The sequence below is a fragment of the Ananas comosus genome, linkage group 14 (assembly GCF_001540865.1).
Source record: "Ananas comosus cultivar F153 linkage group 14, ASM154086v1, whole genome shotgun sequence".
Taxonomy (NCBI): domain Eukaryota; kingdom Viridiplantae; phylum Streptophyta; class Magnoliopsida; order Poales; family Bromeliaceae; genus Ananas; species Ananas comosus.
Window position 1 is genome coordinate 6,473,350 of NC_033634.1, and position 20,473 is coordinate 6,493,822.

The window sequence follows — 20,473 nt, forward strand, 5'->3', positions numbered from 1 at the left end:
AGTTGGAGCATTTAAAACTATATGAGACTAAATTGCACCACATAAAATAGAAGTTGCATCATTTGAAACTAAATTGCATAGTTTGAGACTAAGTTACACTGTTTGAGACCTGACATAATTTAAAATATTTGAGACTACGGGGTAATTTGATCTCAAATAATTTTAAATGGTACAATTTAGTCTAAAAAAGTACAACTTCTTTCTTATATAGTGCAACCTAATATCAAATAATTTTAAATGGTGTAATTTCGTTCAAAAATTATAATTTTTATAAAAATTATAATTTTTATTTAAAAGAGTGCAACTTTCGTCTCAAACGGTGCAAATTTCGCTCAAAGAATGCAAGCTTAATTTGTCTCCAACGGTGAATTTTTTTCTCAAAAAGTACAATTTTTGCTTAAAGATTACAACTTTTGCTCAAAAAATACATTTTTTTTTTCAAACAGTGCAATTTTTTACTCAAAAAGTGCAACTTTCATCTTAAACAGTGTAATTTTCGCCTGAAAGAGTGCAATTTTGTCTTAAATAGTGTTATTTTTATCTTAAATAGTGAACTTCATCTCTTCTTTCTTATCCGATTTGTGACACCCCAATAATCCCACATCGGATGGGAATGGGGTTGTCATTGGGTTTATAATAGACTTAGACACTAGTAATAATAACTGGGCTTAAGCATTTTGGGTTGTGGTTGGGCCCAACGAGTTATTATTGCTAGTGGGCTGGGTCGTTACACGATTCTTCACTTTTTTTGTAGCGGCAACCACACATAATAGTCTTCACAAGAGAAAAAAATATTTTTTTATTTTTTTCTGTTTACTCTTTCTTTTTTTTTTTTCCACCATCTATCTCTCTTTTCGCTATCGTACCCCCGCCCTCGCCCTTTGCCACAATCGCAGCCGCCACCCTCGCCCGATGCGCTCTGCCTCCCCTTCATCCTCAAATCTTTCGGTATTTTCGTCGTTGTCGCCATCTGTGCCCATGTGCTCTGCTGCAAGCTCACTTTCGCGATCTATATCATATCTGAGCCGGTGTCGACAGAGGTGTAGACGAGATAAAAAAGCAGAGCGAGGCGTCAATGTAGAGAGATGAACTAGAGCAGAAGGAGAGAAAGAAATGATGAAGAGGGAGATGAACCAGAGTGGAGGGTGAAAAACGAACAAGGAGGAAAAAGAGAGAGAAAAAGAAATAAGTATAGTTTGGTCAGTTTATTAAAAATTTGGGTCAAATCTGCAAATCCAAAATAGTGGCTCATTTTTGCGAAATTTCAAAACTAGTAGATTTTTTATGCAGAAAAAAAAAAAATTTTGAGCAATGCTATAGGTAAACGCTAAAGTAGGTGTACAAGAAGTATTTTTCTAAATTTTTATAACAGGATTATTAAGCCAAATATAAATTTGTGAAGAGTTAATTTGCAAAAAGAAATTCTTATATAACGAACAAGGCAAATCCAGCCGTACGATCAATAAATCCGACACATGGCAAAAATCCGACGTTATAGGAACGGGTTGAGGACCACAACGGGATTAAAACGGCACAAAGCAGTTGGGGTTTTTATTTAAAAAAAAATAGGCGTAGGTTCTTTTTAGGGGATTTGGCGATCTCCAAAGCGAGAGAGCGAGAGCGATGAGATCGAGAAAGGCAAAAAATTCGTGGAAAAATTCGGATTGTAACACAGAGAAGTGAAAAATTGGGTGTGATCGTGGATTCGGGTGTTGGGAACAACTAGATCGCGGGATTTTCTTTGGAATTCGTTCGAATTTGAACGATTTTTGGAGGATCGGAACGGGATTTTGATGTTTGCGACGTTGAGCGATGCAAGCCCAATTTTAAGGTCGAAATGGTTTCTGAGGATCTATTTTGTTTCATTTTTGCTTTAATTTCGTCTTGAATTTTGATTGTTGGCGGAGTTCTGAGTTGTTCTTCACGTTTCTATGATTCTTCTATACCGAAATTGGTTTCAATTTTCTCTTTTTTAATTATTTGTTATTTTTTTCCTGGAACTTTGGGATCGAAATGGTTGTCGCAGTCCCAATTTCTTTTGATTTTCGGTCAATTTCGCCCTGAATTTTGAATTTTGGCCGAATTTTCAGCGTCTTCAGTGATTGTATGATTCTCCTATTCCAAAATTGGATCGTTTTCCTTTCTTTTTTTTCCCCAATATTGTAATATTTTTTTTTGTAAAATTTGAGGGAGAAATGCGTCTTGGAGCTCCGATTTTGTTCCATTTCCCGGTTCAGTTTCGTTATAAATTTTGAATAATGGTGGGATATTTCTTGATTCTTTGTCGCTTATTATTGATCATTGAATTTGATGGAAATTTTTTTTCTAAATTTCTCTATAATATTGTCCAATTTTATTGAATAATCTTATTATATTGATCTCCGATCAGATGTATTCGGAAATGGTCTTGGCTTATAACGTCTCTAAGCTTCTTTCAATTCCTTAAGCCTTACGTATCCTATATATGTCATTTGTTTTGTGTTTTTATCCCTTCACAAATGGGTTTCGTGCCAATTTTTCAAAAATAGGCTAAAATACTTTTTTTCTGTATTTTCTCTTACTTCAAAAATCTATATTTTGCCTCTTCAAAATTTTAAAAATATTTTCAGGATTTATGAGGTTATAAAGAGGGTGAAATGACTAATCTGCCCTCATGTGAATAAAATGTTTATATACTTTTTCTATTTTTAAGAGTATTTTTGGTATATTTAATGAAAATTATAAGAAATAGGTAGAATAATAAGGGAATCCTGATGGAGGGGCCAAGTTCAACTTAAAATTTTGAGGGGTAAAATATAGATTTTGGAAGTCGGGTGGGAAAGTGAAAAAATGGATATTTATATAGAGTTTTTTTTGTATCTTTTAGTTTAAAATTTGTGGAAAACTAAAATGAGAATTAAGTATTATTATTATTATTATTATTATTTATCTTCTTTTTTGGATGCAGGAAAATTAATTGATAAAAATGTTCAATAGAATCTTTGATCTACCATGATTTCCTGTGCATACTAGTTAAAGGTGAGATTTTTCTCTCTCTCCATAGGATGGGTTATAATTTAGGATTAATTTCATACAGCTCTCTGTAAACATATCGAATAGCAAATATATCTCTACAAGTTCAATTTTTCATATTTATCCCTGCAAAAATGTAGTGATATTCATATATGTCCCTCTTGTTTGTCACCACTAGAGCACTATTTATTTTTTAACATAAGATAAATAACATGACGTTTTTGCCATCACAAATATACCCCTTCAAAAGCCCCAATTGTTAGAATTATGTAGAAATGTCCTCCAAAAAATTTTCAACGGTTATCTTCTTTTTTCCATCATCACAAATAATATAAGAGGGGTAAAAAGGTTAATTTACCTCGTTAACTAACCAGGATATTTTACCTATGGTTAACCAGGGGTGGAAACGAGCCGAGCTCGAGCGAGCTTACCTCGGCTCAAATTCGGCTTGAAATTAATTTCGAGCCTAAATTTAAGCTCAAGCTTGGTTTGAAATTAATTCGAGCCGAGCTCGAGCGAGCCTAATTTCGAGTCGAGCGAGCTCGAGCCTTACACGAGCCGCTTGAAATTCTCAACATCGTACGATCAATAGTTTAATTTGTATAGAACATTATCTACAATTTGATACAAAAATATGTCTAATAGTTCAAAATACAAAATAATTATATGAAATATGGTATTATAATATGAAGAAAAATAATTTATGAGTTGAATATCTAATTTTTTCCGCCTCACATGTCTTCTCTTCCATCTTCAATCTCCATATTATTCATTTTCATTTATTCGGTCAAAAATAAATAAATTATATAGGTAAATATTGTATTAAACTATCCAATCATATATAACTAAAATTAAAATTTTATATAAATAATACTTTTTTATTTTAAAAATATTTTGTATATTTTCTTAAGCACACAATTAATAGCAAGATATGCATCAGCGAGCATATGCTGTTACTTGATAACTTGGAGGGCTTCAGGCTTGGCCACTTAGGGTGAGAGACAGAGAAAAAAAGAAAGAGAGAAACAGATTGAAAATTTAGAGCTCTGTGAAAGAAAGAAATGGAAAAAGTATAAATTTAGTGAAATTTTACTTTTTTATTTGTCTATTGGGTTTGTTTTTATGGACCAATAACATTGGTCCAATTTTAAATAAACTCAGGTTATTCACTCAGCCTATATATATATATAATATATAATAATATATATATATAATATATAGTATAGTAACTAACTATGCTATCAGAAATAATAGATGATTTGATACTTCCGAATTTTTGACCCTTTGATCAAGAATTGTACGTTGGGATGATTGCGGTCCCCTCTAGGATTAAATAATACCCTTAGAGTTGAGTGGTCCCTACAAGGTAATAGTATTAATCCAAGTTTAGAAATGATTAAAAGGGTTGATCTACGAGTCAAAAATCGAAGGCACCAGATCCTCTTACTTTCTATAGCATAGTAGCTCTACTATTATATATATATATTCGAGCTTTTCGAGCCTAATTCGAACGAGCCGAGTAATACTCAAGCTCGGCTTGAAATAAATTTCGAGCCTTTTATTTTGTTCAAGCTCAGCTCACTTAATTTCGAGTCGAGCTCGAGCAAGCCAAATATCTAGTCGAACGCGAGTCGAACGCGAGCCGGCTCGCTCATTTGCCAGCCCTATGGTTAACTACATTTTTCTAACGAATCCTAACAGCGGAGTTATATTTGAAAATGTCAGGGATAATTATGAAAAGTTGAACCTTGTACGGATATATTTGCTATTCGATATGTTTACAGGGAGTTATATGTAATTAACCCTATAATTTAACATTGTGTTCCTTTGTGCAATATACTCTTTTTTTTTTCTTAATAGAATTCTTTTCAAAAGCCAGTAATTAGCATGCCATTAGTGACTCAATTGGTGTGATGTTGGTAGCTGTGGGTTCGTCTTTCTATTCTGTGGTTTTAGCATGTAAGGTTTCTAATTCAAAATTTTAAGAATTTGGACATCAAATGGACATACTGGGTTGTGGATCATTTAGTTGATTTTATCTGCCTAATTATTCCTTTCGATTTACTGATTCAGATTGTCATAGTTTCTTCAGTCTTATTTTTAATCTCATGACTACTTGACTAATATTTTGGCACAGATTTTAAATCTTGAAGATCAATAATTGATGCAATTATCCTGCTAATCTTTGTTGGGTTTATACGTAAAACGGTGTTTCAGAAAGATGCTGGATTGTGTTCCTAGATCTGCTAAGGTATCTAGAGATATGTTAACACCATTCCCTGCTTTAAAATACATCTGATTTTTGCAAGCTCTTATAAAATCTTTTATAACCCATTATCGTTCATTTACAGGGCAAACGTTCTATTAGGAAAAAGTTTGAGGACAATCCAATGCATCGGTTTGATTTGCTCGCAACAGTGGCAGGAAAGTTGTTAACTGAGGAAGAGGATTCTTCTACTCTAGTTAATATAACTGGACCGCCTAATCTTAAGGATTCAAAGAATGTTAAGAATGAACAAGTCGATGTATCAAATCTATTTGAATCTGAAGATTCGGTTAGGATTAGCTGTGATGACAGTGTATTGGGTCCTGATCATATTTTTAAAAAAGAATTACACCCGACAAAAGAAGCTGCTTCAGCACCTGATTTTCCTATTTTATACCCAAACAAATTGGGTAAGGAATCAGTACTTACTAGTATAAAAGGAGATGGAGATAAGGAACCACTTCAAATAACTCAAGATGATGTGGTTAAAATTGGTCCAGATATGTATAATGCGGTTGATCCAATGGATATGGACGTCAAGCCTCCTCCTTTAGTCAGTTCTGTTCCTCCACATGAAAAAGGAGTAGAACTTGTTGTAGATAGAGAATCTCATAAAAGCTTTTCTGGGTGCAAATTTCCTACCATAGTTACTAATAATTACCATAGGCCACATCACATTGGTGATCATAGGATAAGGAAGCTATTGGCATCAAAGATTCGCAAACAAGCTCCGAAAAGGATCTACAAAGAAGAGCTTTCTAACACTGGTATGAATGCCATTATCTCAATTTTCTTAGAATCTTGATTCTTGATCTTATCTTTGCTCCTGTTTGGCCAAACTGGTGATTTTTGAGTAAAGCTGCTTAAAGAAGCACAAATAGAATTTTTTTTTAAATTAAAATCTCATTTACAGCTTCTCGTTGCAGCATAAGCAGAGCCTTCAATTTGGAACTTCTGCTTTTAGGACAAAAGCTTTTAACTTGCGATCACAACAGAGGCTTCAAACTATTTGTTGGCCAAGCACCCAGTTTCTAAATGCTTCTGCTTTATGGACTATTGATTATTGCAAAAGCCATGTCAAGCAAGCTCATATGGGCTCTTAATGTTGGTTACTTATTGCTATGGATTATTTGCGCTGTTTCTTGCTGGTGATGTTTATATTGTTTTGTTACCCATTGTAGAGATAAAATCTGCTTTCTACAGCAAAAAAGTGTGTTATGCACGCCAAAGAACACGTAAGACTACTATGTTTAAGAGGAGAAACCTATTTGAGCATTGTTCAGTTTCTCCATTTGGTCGACAAGTCTGTAATCAAGGTACATCTAAGGGACCTGCAAAGGGAACCATCAAGTTCGAAGAGAGTGATTCTCTTTCAGCTTCTCATGGGGGTTGGTTTCATTTTAAGTCTTCTGTGCTTTCAGTGCTCCACATTTCTTCTTTTGGTACTTTTCTTAGAAGGAAATAAAATTGTATTTTCTTTTGCAGCAAGTGTAGCTTTGTCATCCATGATAGTTCAAAATTCATCATCTTCTCAAGACTACCATGGTATTTTATGCCGACTAATAGTGAGAGTTTATTTTCGCCGATCCATATGGTGAAGTTGTAAACAGTGCACTTTATTTTGTCTTCTAGTTAAGCTAAACATCAAGTCTTTCAAGGTGCCAGAACTTTTTATAGAGGTTCCTGAAACAGCTACTGTTGGTTCATTGAAGGTATGATGTTATTTGGCAACTTCCATTCCCTCTTCTAGAAAAATTACCCTTATATGGATAGAATTTATTGGCAGTCCCTGTATTATTGGGATATTGCAACTTGGCCGTTGTAATTTTTACCTCAACACTTTAGTCCCTGTACTTTCCCATATATTGTCGTTTAGGTCCCCAGTTGTTAAAAATAATTGATTTCTACTGGAAGATGCCCTTTTGATTCTCCTTGAAGTGAACTGAAATAATTGAGTGTTTGGTAGGTGATGAGGTAAAATAGTCCTTCAAAAAAGTTGGATTTTCTTTTTTGAAGATAAGGGATTAAGTGCAATAAAATTCGAAGATTAGGGACTAAAATGGTTAAGTGGAAAGTACAGCGACCAAATAGCAACATTGGAATAGTACATTGACTACCCATACATTTTACTCTGTTTTGAAAAGGGCTTTGGTTTCATATTGTCTTATGGATGTACTGATGAGTATCTGCTTTAGTACTGTGTTATATAAACGGATTTACATGGATGCATATTTTTGAATGGGTAATATTTTAATGGTATGGCATGTTTTTGATGAATGCTGAGACTCTCCTGAAAGTATCATGATTTTTCACCTTGATCTCTGAAATGTAAAACCTACATAGTTCCTCCCAACCCCACACTGGACTGTCCTGTTATACAAATGGTAGCTAAAATGTTTCGGAGATGTCATCAATGGAAGGTCATTTCTGTAATAGACTAAAGCTTTAATCTTTTCTTTCATGGACACACCCTCAACTTTAGCTTCTTTTGATATATGTATCCAAGTCAGTTTAATACAATATTCCATTAAGTTTAACAACACTTCTATTAAATTTACAAGACTTTTTAACCTTTTAGTAAATGGAAATGTGAATACAGTATTCCGTTAAGTTTAACAGCATTTCTGTATAAATTTACTAGAGTTCAGCAAATGGAACTGTGAATACAATAGTCCATATAGTGTAACAGCACTTCTATCAAATTTACTAGATTTATTAACTTTTCAACAAATGTAACTGTGGCCTGAAGCGAATTTCATGACGTGTTCATTCTGCAGAGGACTATAATGGAGGCCGTGACTGCTGTACTTGGAAATGGTCTTCATGTCAGTGTTCTACTTCAAGGAAAGAAAGTTAGAGATGACAACAAAACCCTCCGACAAGCTGGGATTTCTTGTGGTAATAAGCTTGACGACTTGGGCTTTTCTTTGGAGCCAAAATCCTCACAAGCTCCATTCCAACTCACAGTACGAGGAGATAGTGAACGATTAGCAAGGTAAGTAAAAAAGCTTTGTTTCTTTTTAAACATTGATCTTCGCAAATAGTAAAGTAGCAGTACGTTAATACCAGAGTACCTTATGCATCTCAAAGTTCTACTAGTGTCCTGTTTATCCACTTAATTTATGGCTAAATAAGTCATGATTGTTAACACAATTTATGGGTTTTTTCCTGTTAGATTGATTTGCGGTCAACGGAGTATATTAGCAGGTCCTGGGGCCCAGGAATTTCAAGAAGTTCTGGGCCCATGTCTGTCATAAATTTATATGTTTTCTCTTTTTTAACTTCTCTGATTATTGAGGCCAATATGGTTTGCATTCATCTTTAATTAATCCCACCGCTTTCAGCTGTAATATCTGATTGAAATTTTTATCTGACGCAATTTTATTCGTTTGTCTACCTTTTCTTTTTCTCTTTTTTGATTTCCAGGATTCAGCCTACTGCTACTCCCTTCCGTCAACCTATTGTTACTTTTTCTTCTAACTGCCCTGAGAGTGACCATGATTCTGTTCACTCTCCCACTAATGCATTATCTGTAAATAAAACTCCTTCAAGCTCTCAAATGCTAGTTCCCGTCCCCTCGATGGATTTATTGGATTTAGTTCCGCGACGTAAGTTGAGGCAATCTGAGCTTTCCCAGAGGAGGATCAGACGACCCTTTTCTGTTGCTGAAGTAGAAGCACTGGTCGAGGCAGTTGAGAAGCTGGGAACTGGGAGGTCTGTTTTGGTTGCTCCTCTTTCAATTATAATTCTCTTCCATCCAGTTTTCTTATATGAGTCTATGGCTTATTTTCTCCAGATGGCGAGACGTTAAACTTCGGGCATTTGACAAAGCAAAGCACCGAACTTACGTTGATCTTAAGGTAACACTATCTTTATCTGCCCTTTTGTCCAACTTCCTTTAAATTGGTTTTTCTTTCCTTAATCCCATTGTTATTGTAATAAATGCCCTTGCTATTTGTTCTTTTCTAAAAAAAAAATCTTTATGACAGTATACCATACGAAAAGTACACATAAGCACTTACATGACTCATGATTCTTTTTTTTGTTTGTGAGGATGAAATTGTAGTCAAGGCACTGATTAAAAAAAGTGAGCCTTAGGCGTGCACCTAGGCGCTTAGGCGCTAGGTTCAATGGACAGCGCCTAGGTAGCCCCTAGGCGCACGCCTGGGCTGCCTAGGTGCGCGTTTTAGAGCAAGACGCAAGGCGCAATAAAGGTGAGCCTCATTCATTTTTGATCCTAATGGGTTTGGATCTAGAAATATATGCTCTAATGGGTTTGAATCATATATTTATTGGTCTAATGGGTTTAAAACATCTAAAATAAACCCAAAACCCAAACCTAACATAATCTAAACCCTAAACATCTCTCTGCTCCCTCTCCCTCTCTCCGTTGAGTTTGCTCCCTCTCCCTCTCTCCGCTTGTGATGCTCGTCCCTCTCTTCCGCTCGTCCATCACCTCCGGTTGCCTCCTGCTCTCCCTCTCTGCTTCTTCAACTCGGCTCGCCTCTCTCTCCAAGGTGTTCATTTCTCTCTCCTCTCTCTTTCTAGTTTCTCTTGTGTATATTTCTCTATTTTTTTTAAGCAATGTTTTTATGTCTTTTTTTGAAGCAATGGTTTTCTCTATTTTATTTTTAAAAAAAATAGTATTTTACTTTGATAAAATAAACTTTTTAAAAGTAAAAAAAGTTCTTGAAAGTCGAAAATAAAAAATGATCTTATATATTTGCGGAATTGCGGTTTAATTTCTTGAATGGATTCGAAAGCAACCGAAAGAGATCCTACGTGTACATTTAGCATATTTGAAAGTAAAAAAATGATCTTACATGTAATTTTTGTGGAAAAGTAACAAGAGAGGGGATATACCGGGCTAAGTGTAACGACTACGAACAAGAGACCAAGATCGAACCTAGGAGATAGGGGCGGAAGGGCCCTAGAAGCTTCTGAATAGCAGATAGCGAGTCGGGTCAGCATCCACCAGTGGAACAGCAGAAGCCACTCCCTTATGTCTTAGGGCCCAATTACATTTTACCCCATTGTGTATAAGGGTTTACACTTTGGTCCTCGGCATATCCTATAAATAGGAGTCATGTAACCGAATTAAGCACTTGATTGGATAATACAGTTTCTTTCTCTCTCTCTATCTCCCTCCTTCCTGTTTTTACCTTCACATCTTCCGGCGATTGCTGGAAACCCAAGTAATTAGGGAGTCGACACCCACTCGGGCCGGGGTGACTTTGATTCCCCTGATCATCCTCGGTACCACCCCACTCAGGTGGGCTCGCCTTCATCGAGGTTGCGCGGCATAGGACTAGGGCCCCGCGCCGTCACTCTCGGGAGAGGGGTCTCATCATTGTGTGGGTCCTCTGACCAGAGACGTAACAAGTGGTATCAGAGCGGCCACAATCCCAGGGCTGTGGAGGGAAGGCCATCACTCCCAAGAACTGCGCCATCAACAGGTAAATTCTCTTACCACTGTCGGCTTGTTGAATTGATGAATCTGGCATGCGAATTAGAAGTACATAGAGTAGGCCTTGCAGGTTCTTGATTTGGGGCTCCGGTACTTGATCATAAAGCAAGAGGCAACGAGTATACCTAGGCCGCTACTGGGGTATCACCATTGGTCGGAAAACCCGAAATCGATTTACCTTCCTCATCGAAAGGGGAATGGCGGAGGGTACTAGATTCAGGGAGCTCAATGAACACATCTATTCCCTGGAGGAGCGATTCCAACAAATGAGCACGGATTACAACCAGCGGATTTGGGGGTTAACTGCTTAGATTCAAGAAGTAAAAGAGATGGAACATAGTCATTATGAGGCTTTGCAGGTTGAGGCTCTCAGGAGGCATGATCAGGTGCTACAAGATAGCGCAGCACGGCATGAGGAATTGTTAAAATTGTTAAATCTGTCACACCCTGAACTTAAGCTTGGTTGCAGTCGATCTTCCCTGGGAACAGGCAATAGGGGCCCAAGCAAAGCTCACCATGGGGAGAACTCGGGTCCTCCGCAACTGAGGGAGTCCAGGGGAAAGGGGATCTTACCAAGTCCTCAGAGGGGTTGGGACTTGAAGGGGGAAGGTGAGAGACCCGGGGGAAATTCAGGAAGTATACAACACAAGTATCATATTCCTCACCCAAAATTGGACTTCCTAGTGTTCCAGGGGGAAGAGCCTAGGGCCTGGCTAGAGGGTTGAGAACAATACTTTGATTTCTACCAGATTCCTCGCCAACACTGGCTCGGTATAGCAACCATGCACTTAGCGGGGAAGGCCAAAACATGGAAACAGGGTTTCTTTATAAACCGACAGGACACGAAGTGGGAGGAGTTCACTGAGGGGTTGTGCAGGCGGTTTGCGGGGTTGGAAGAGAGGTACATCATCCGTGAATTTACGAACCTGAGGCAGTGGGGAATAGTCGAAAAGTATCAAGAGAAATTTGAAGAGGTCTGGTTCCAACTCCTTTACCACAACCCCTTCCTTACTGAGGAGTTCTTTATCTCTTGTTACATCAAGGATTAAGGGAAGACCTGGTACCTTTCCTGGACATAGCACATCCCACGACGTTAGAAGAGGCTCATGAACAGGCCAGGTTACATGAGAAGGCCGTCACTGCGATCACCAAAAGGGGTAAGGCGCTTGGTAGAGGAGGGGTGGGGCAGTACCAACCAGGGCCCCACTTGAAGCCATTCCCTGCCAGGGCTACCGATGCCAATAAGGCCCAGTACCAAGGTCAACAGAAGGATACCGCAACCCAGCATCAAGCCAATCGACAGTTGCTGGAACAACGGAGGGCAGCTGGACTATGCTTCAAGTGTAGGGAGAAATACCACCCCAGCCATTCCTGCCCGAGTCGAGCCTTGAATCTGTTGCAAGCTAGTGAGGATGTCATGGAGGTCTTTGATGAAGAATGCTTACAAACAGGAGAAGAGGAGGCCTCCAAGGGACCTGATGGGAATGATGAGGCCGACCACGGGGAAGAGCGGCAGGAAGTGGGGGTTTCCGTGCACGCGTTGAGCGGAGAGGTTCCACAGGACACCATCAAGATACAAAGGGAAGTGAAGGGAAAGGCTCTCACGATCCTTATCGATACAGGGAGCACTTACAGCTTCATTGACCTTCAAGTAGCCAAGGAAGTTAAGGCCCACATGGAACCAGTCGCATCCCTCGTGGTAACGGTGGCGAATGGGCACAAGGTGCTTAGCAAATTAAAATGCCCCCAGTTTGTGTGGCACATGCAGGGGCAACAATTTACGAAGGACCTTCGCGTCATTCGACTGGAGGGGTCTGGTCTAGTTTTGGGAATTGACTGGTTACGATCCTACGGCTAAGTGGTGTTTGACTTCACCCAGAACTCGGTAACTATCTGCAAGGACGGGGTTGCCTTAGTCTTCCGAGGAATGGGTGACAGGGCTACATTGAAACTGATCACCGCGGCCCAATGCTACCAGGAAGTGTTAAGGGGAGCCTGCTGCCTTGTTAGCCACTGTAACTCGACCAGTGAGGAAGGAGAGCAAGAGGTTCATTACCTGGTACAGCAGGTGCTCGAGAAGTATTCGGAAGTGTTCCAAGAGCCCAAGGAGCTGCCTCCCCAGAGACTCCAAGACCACAGGATACCTCTGGTGACAGGGGCCAATCCCGTAAACATTCGGCCCTATAGGCATTCACATGAGCAAAAAGGGGAGATCGAGAGGCAAGTCAGGGAGATGTTGGAAAGCGCCATCATCCAAGTAAGCAATAATAGCCCATACGCTTCACCAGTATTACTAGTAAAAAAAAAGGACGAAAGCTGGAAAATGCGTGTGGACTACAGGCAGCTAAATAAGCTAACTATCAAGGACAAGTTCCCAATTCCCATGATCGACGACTTGCTGGACGAACTCGGGGGCTCAAGTTCTTTTCCAAGCTAGATCTCCGCTCGGGATACCATCAAATTAGAGTACATCCGGCGGATATTCCAAAAACGGCTTTCCGTACTCACCACGGTCACTACAAGTTTAATGTCATGCCTTTCGGCCTAACCAATGCTCCGGCCACTTTCCAAGCTACAATGTATGAGGTGTTTGGCCCTTACCTATGGAAGTTTGTATTAGTATTCTTCGATGACATCTTAGTATATAGCGGGAGTTTCGGCGAGCACGTGTAACACTTGCATACTGTGCTAAGGGAGTTGAGGGCCAACAAACTATATGCCAAAAGGAGTAAGTGCTCCTTCGGAAGGAACAAGGTGGAGTATTTGGGACACAGTGTCCGACCAAGGGGTGTCCACGGATCCCGCAAAGGTGGAGGCAATGGTTCAGTGGCCAATACCTAAATCCGTGAAGAGCTTAAGAGGGTTCTTGGGGCTAACTGGGTATTACAGGAAGTTCGTCAAGGTTTACGACAGTATTAGCAGACCTCTAACTGAGCTCCTTAAGAAGGACCACTTTAAATGGAATAAGGAAGCACAAGCCGCCTTCGAGCAACTCAAGCTTGCCATGACGAGAGCACCGGTATTGGTAATGCCGAATTTCGATAAACCCTTCGTACTGGAGGTAGATGCCAGCGGAGGAGGAATATGAGCGGTGTTATCGCAGGACAATAGGCCTATTGCCTATCTTAGCAAGGCTATTTGAGGGAATAATGAGGGGAGTTCCTAGCCATCCTTATGGCTGTGCAGAAATGGAGGCATTACTTGTCCTCTAACAAGTTCCTCATCAAAACTGACCACCAAAGCCTCAAATTCCGGATGGAACAAAGAATATCCACCCCAATGCAGCAAAAGGGTATGATAAAGCTACTAGGATTGGACTATTCGATAATATACAGGAAGGGTAGAGAGAATGTTGCCGAGGATGCATTATCCCGGCGAGACCTAGAGGAAGGGGAATTAACTGCAGTCTTAGTAGTGGTACCATCCTAGGCTACAGAGTTAGTCGATAGCTACAAGGGCGACACGCTGTATGAACGCATCGTGGCGGAGACAACTCTCCAACCAGGAGGTCATAGGCATTACATCTTGACTCAGGGGGTCTTGAGATATAAGAACAGATTGTGTATAGGTCAAACAGGAAACCTAAGGCGACAACTCCTTGTACAGTTTCACGATTCCGCTGTAGGAGGGCATTCGGGGATCGTTCCGACCTATCATAGGCTCAGACAATACTTTCACTGGCCCGGAATGAAGAAAAGTGTGGAAGAATATGTGAGGGAATGCACGGTGTGCGCACAGAATAAAACGGAGACTCAACCTTACGCCGGACTTCTGCAACCCCAACCAATACCCCAGCGTATTTGGGAGGACATCAGCTACCTAAATCGGAAGGGAAGGATATCCTAGTGGTGGTAGACAAGCTCACTAAGTACGCACATTTCATAGCTCTCAAGCACATCTACACAGCACAGGTGGTGGCCAGAGCCTTCCTGGAGACTATATGCCGGTTGCCTGGGTGTCTGAAGCGATTGGTATCGGATCGAGATAAGATATTCACGAGCCAGTTTTGGTCAGAGCTGTTCAAACTACTGGGCACACAGCTACACATGAGCATGGCCTACCACCCCTAAACGGATGGGCAAACGGAGAGACTCAACCGATGTTTGGAAACCTATCTACATTGCATGTGTTTCTAGTTCCCCAGAAGGTTGCACCGATGGCTGACGCACGCAGAGTGGTGGTATAATACCACGTACCATTCATCTTTGGTAATGACCCTTTACGAGGCCTTGTACGGGCAACCCCCTCCTACTCATCTGGTGGCCACTGCCGAGGCAGCTACCGTCCAAAAGGTGCAAGAATGGGGATTGAAAGGGAACGGTTGACGGGGGTGCTGAAGGACAGGTTACAGGTTGCTCAAAACCACATGAAACAACAAGCCGATAAGCACCGCAGAGAAAAAGAGTACCAAGTAGGGGACTGGGTGTACCTTAAATTACAGCCCTACCGACAGCTAACCATGGCTGCAAAAAGAAACTCTAAGTTGGCGGCCAAATACTACCGGCCCTATGAGATCGTCGCGCGGGTCGGGGCAGTGGCGTATAAATTACAGTTACCTGAAGGGGCAAAGATTCACCCTGTGTTTCATGTATCGTTGCTCAAGCGCAGCCCCACCGCGGCTGCACCAATAGCAGTCGCTCTACCGGAATCCAGTGAAGAAAGGCAAATCTTGGCTGCCTCGGAGCGAGTTCTGGAGCAATGCAGGGTCAGGAAGGATAGGCGCTTGACAACAGAGGTGCTGGTGAAATAGTACAATCTGCCGGTGGAGCATGCTACATGGGAGAATTACGACGACCTCAAAACCAGATTTCCCGAGCTGATCCTTGAGGACAAGGATCTACTGAAGGGGGAAGGGTTGTAACGACTGCGAACAAGAGACCAAGATCGAACCTAAGAGATAGGGGCGGAAGGGCCCTAGAAGCTTCCGGATAGTGGATAGCGGGTCGGGTCAGCATCCACCAGTGGAACAGCAGAAGCCACTCTCTTATGTCTTAGGGCCCAATTACATTTTACCCGATTGTGTATAAGGGTTTACACTTTGGTCCTCGACATATTCTATAAATAGGAGTCATGTAACCGAATTAACCACTTGATTGGATAATACAGTCTCTCTCTCTTTTCCTCCTTCCTATTTTTACTTCACATCTTCCGGCGATCGTCAGAAACCCAAGTAATTAGGGAGTCGGCACCCACTTGGGCCGGGGTGACTCCGATTCCCCTGATCATCCTCGGTACCACTTCACTCAGGTGGGCTCGCCTTCATCGAGGTTGCGCGGCATAGGCCTAGGGCCCCGCGCCGTCACTCTCGGGAGAGGTGTCTCCTCATTGTGGCGGTCCTTCGATCAGAGATGTAACACAAAGCAAGGTTTAAAGTGCCATGACACGGGGGCGTGCCGTTATGTCCCTGGCACGGTACAGCACAGGCAGTTTGTGTGCCGACACGTGGCACACTTGCGTGCCGATAGATACGCGTGACCTCCTACTGCCACGCTTTGGCACGAACTTATTTCAGTTTTTTTGGTTCCAATCAAGGTTTAAAGTGCCGCCCCGTGCCGTACGGCACGGGGCGGCACGTACGGTGCCACCAAGAAGGTGGCACGGTATAGGGGGGGTCTCGGACCCCCCTCCGTGCCGCGGCACGCAGCGCCGTGCCGCACGAGACAGAGCGGCACGGCACATTTTTCTTTTTTTGCTTTTTGTTTTTTTTCCTTTTGTTTTGTTCTTTGGGGTATCCAAAGCATTCAAGATACCCCACGCCCCTCCCCAAAACCATTGCAAATCGAAAATTTACTTATGAGGTAAGTCAAAAAAATTATAATTTAATTTTTTTTGTTTATCAATATACGGACAAAAGATTTGTCCGAGCTTTTTGCTTCTATCATAGATATCTATTTTTCCTTCACAAATTATTTTATTAAAATTTGTCGCACTGCGAATTTTTTGGCAAATTAAGAGAACAAAATCGAACTCAATAAACAAATTTGAGCCACATCAAATATAAAATTTTATTTTTGTGCTAAAAGATTGAAAATATTGATAAAATTAAAAGCTAAATTAAATCAATTGATACTTAAATTTATTTAATTTATTTGTCATATAATTTATTACTTAATTTTATTGATAGATCTACTATTTTTTGAAAAAAATAATTAAAAAAATAATTTTGCAAATACTTTTTAAAATAATTTTTTCAAATAATTTTTAAAATTATTTTTTTGTATTTTATAAAAGAAAGACTGTAATATGGTCAAAAAAAAGAAAAAAAGATGTCTTTGCATTTTAAAAATTCTAACCTGTAAAAATTTTTATTTTACATAAGATATAATTGTACTTTACATACAAAAAAGTTTACAAATATGTTAATTGATGAGTATAGTAAGCTATATATAACAAATATTCATAATTATTTGATTAAATTTTTTAAAATAATATTATAAGAGCTTATTGGAACCAAAAGAATTGAAATAAGTCTGTGCCAAAGCGTGCCAGTAGAAGGTCGTGTGTATCCATCGGCACCCAAGCGTATCATGTGTCGGCACGGATGCATGCCGGTGCCGTACTGTGCCAGGCAGACAACGGCACCCCCCCGTGCCACGGCACTTTAAACCTTGGTTCCAATAAACTCTTATAATGTTATTTTGAAAGATTTAAATAAATAATTATGAATATTTATTATATATACCTTACTACACTCATCAATTAATATGCATATAAGCTTTTTGTAAATAAAATACAACTATACCTGATGTAGAATAGAAATTAAAATACAATAATAAAATTCACAAGTACAATAATTATTTAAATTTACATATTTATATAGAGATGACTGCTTAATTCGACATAGATCGTCACGCTTGATCATATGGCGTATTGTCATCTGCAGATACAAGATTTATTTAACAATATTGATATAAGTATTGCTGGTATTGTGAGAAAGTCATATATTCCAAATATTACATCCATATTTTGTTTTTTTTATTCTTTTTAAAAATATATGATCAAAATTTGTTTAGGAGATCGATTTTTGTTCTCTTGATTCACCGAAAGCTTCGCGGTGAGGCAATTTTTGACAAAATATTTTGCGAAGAAAAAATGGATGTCTGTGGTGGAAGCGGAGGGCTCGGGCTGACAGGCCCGAGCCCGTAGCCTCCCGCGGTATAGATCAGTATGTCAATTAAAAATTTGCTCCTATATTGATAAATAAGAAGTTAAAAAAAGGCATCCGCCAAAAAGCAAAAAAAAAAGTTGAAAAAAAGACATTAAAGTGAAAAAAAAAGACAATATAGGTGGTTCGGGAGGGGGGCTCGATACCCCAGAGAACAAAAGAGAAAAGAAAAAGCCAAAAAAAAAGGGAAGGTAGCGGCACGCATTACAGTGCCGCGGCACATAGCCGCGTGCCGCTTTGTCTCGTGCAGTACGCGGCCATGTGCCACGGCACCCAGGGGGGTCCGAGAACCTCCCTGTACCGTCCCCCCTTCTTGGGGACACGGGGCGGCACTTGAATTCTTGACACAAAGCAGTATATTGTTGGAGGTTCCCGAAATGCAAAAGTATGCACGAAATGCCCGCTGCATGTAAGGGAGGAAATAAAAGATTTTATGATGAAGAAAGTGATGGAGAAGGAACAAAATGAGTTCATGCCCGAATTTGAAGATGCAGATCACTTCGATGACAATGAAGAAGGGGATGATGTTGCAGAATTGAACTCCAAAGGAAAAAGAGTTCAAAGCAAAAGTAGCGGATGCAGTATTGGTAGTAGTAGAAGTGCACCCAAAAAGCCAAGGCAAAAGGGACCAATGGACTTGTATTTCACTCCCAATGCAAAGAAGGTAGTTCAAGATAGAAAAGACGAAAAAATGAAACAAACTACGATTCATGAAGTTTGTAGGAAAGAGTTGAGAGAAAAGGGGTGTAGATAGGGCTGGCAAATGAGCGAGCCGGCTCGCGTTCGACTCGATATTTGGCTCGCTCGAGCTCGACTCGAAATTAAGTGAGCCGAGCTTGAACAAAATAAAAGGCTCGAAATTTATTTCAAGCCGAGCTTGAGTATTACTCGGCTCGTTCGAATTAGGCTCGAAAAGCTCGAATATATATATATATATATATAGTAGAGCTACTATGCTATAGAAAGTAAAGAGGATCTGGTGCTTCCGATTTTTTGACCCGTAGATCAACCCTTTTAATCATTTTTAAACTTTGGATTAATACTATTACCTTGTAGGGACCACTCAACTCTAAGGGTATTATTTAATCCTAGAGGGGACTGCAATCATCCCAACCGTACAATTCTTGATCAAAGGGTCAAAAATTCGGAAGTATCAAATCATCTATATTTCTGATAGCATAGTAGTTCTACACTACATATATATATATATATATATATATATTTTAATTATATATAGGCTGAGTGAATAACCTGAGTTTATTTAAAATTGGGCCAATGTTATTGGTCCATAAAAACAAACCCAATAGACAAATAAAAAAGTAAAATTTCACTAAATTTATACTTTTTCCGTTTCTTTCTTTCACAGAGCTCTAAATTTTCAATCTGTTTCTCTCTTTCTTTTTTTCTCTGTCTCTCACCCTAAATGGCCAAGCCTGAAGCCCTCCAAGTTATCAAGTAACAGTATATGCTCGCTGTTGCATATCTTGCTATTAATTGTGTGCTTAAGAAAATATACAAAATATTTTTAAAATAAAAAAGTATTATTTATATAAAATTTTAATTTTAGTTATATATGATTGGATAGTTTAATACAATATTTACCTATATAATTTATTTATTTTTGACCGAATAAATGAAAATGAATAATATGGAGATTGAAGATGGAAGAGAAGACATGTGAGGCGGAAAAAATTAGATATTCAACTCATAAATTATTTTTCTTCATATTATAATACCATATTTCATATAATTATTTTGTATTTTGAACTATTAGACATATTTTTGTATCAAATTGTAGATAATATTCTATACAAATTAAACTATTGATCGTACGATGTTGAGAATTTCAAGCAGCTTGTGTAAGGCTCGAGCTCGCTTGACTCGAAATTAGGCTCGCTCGAGCTCGGCTCGAATTAATTTCAAGCCGAATTTGAGCCGAGGTAAGCTCGCTCGAGCTCGGCTCGTTTCCACCCCTGGGTGTAGAGAACTAGTTGGTGGTTTTATGATGCAGGATTACCTTTCAATACTGCTAGTTATGATAGCTTCTGCTGGACAATACGGCCCTGATTTTAAACCACTTTTTATGTACGAGTTACAAATTCTTTTTCTTCAAAAGGAGGTTCAACAAACGAAGAATTCAATGAATGGGTACATGAAAGAATGGGCAAAGACTGGATGTAGTATATTGTGCGATGGATGGACGGACAAGAGACAAAGGACCATTGTAAACTTTCTTGCAAATTCTCTAATGGGGATTGTTTATCGAATCTATTAATGCCTCCAATTACTCTAACACTAGAGAAGAAATGTTTAAGTTATCGGATAATATGGTGGAATGTATTGGGGAGGCAAATATCGTTCAAATTGTGGCTAATAGTGCATCGAACAATGGGTTGGCTGGTAAGAAATTTTGTGTAAAGTATATTAATTTTGTTTCAGTATATACTTAAATTTACATTATTATATGAAAATTTTGTTTAACTTGAAATAGATGTGAAATTTTAATAGAGAAATTATTGGAAGCAAAACGACCAAATTTATATTGGTCAGCTTGTGCAGCCCA

The 20,473-nt window shown here is 39.3% G+C and overlaps 1 protein-coding gene across 1 annotated transcript in view; it reads left to right on the forward strand.

Moving 5' to 3' along the window:
• Positions 1,542–20,473, forward strand: part of LOC109720543 (telomere repeat-binding protein 5) — a 32,408-nt gene continuing 13,476 nt past the window's right edge. Inside the window, exons 1-10 of the mRNA XM_020247744.1 lie at positions 1,542–1,831; positions 2,948–3,018; positions 5,150–5,263; positions 5,364–6,045; positions 6,460–6,666; positions 6,764–6,823; positions 6,911–6,990; positions 8,056–8,273; positions 8,705–8,992; positions 9,075–9,138. Coding sequence (XP_020103333.1) covers positions 5,234–5,263; positions 5,364–6,045; positions 6,460–6,666; positions 6,764–6,823; positions 6,911–6,990; positions 8,056–8,273; positions 8,705–8,992; positions 9,075–9,138 — 1,629 coding nt within the window. The 5' untranslated portion in view covers positions 1,542–1,831; positions 2,948–3,018; positions 5,150–5,233. The remainder of the gene's footprint in view (positions 1,832–2,947; positions 3,019–5,149; positions 5,264–5,363; positions 6,046–6,459; positions 6,667–6,763; positions 6,824–6,910; positions 6,991–8,055; positions 8,274–8,704; positions 8,993–9,074; positions 9,139–20,473) is intronic.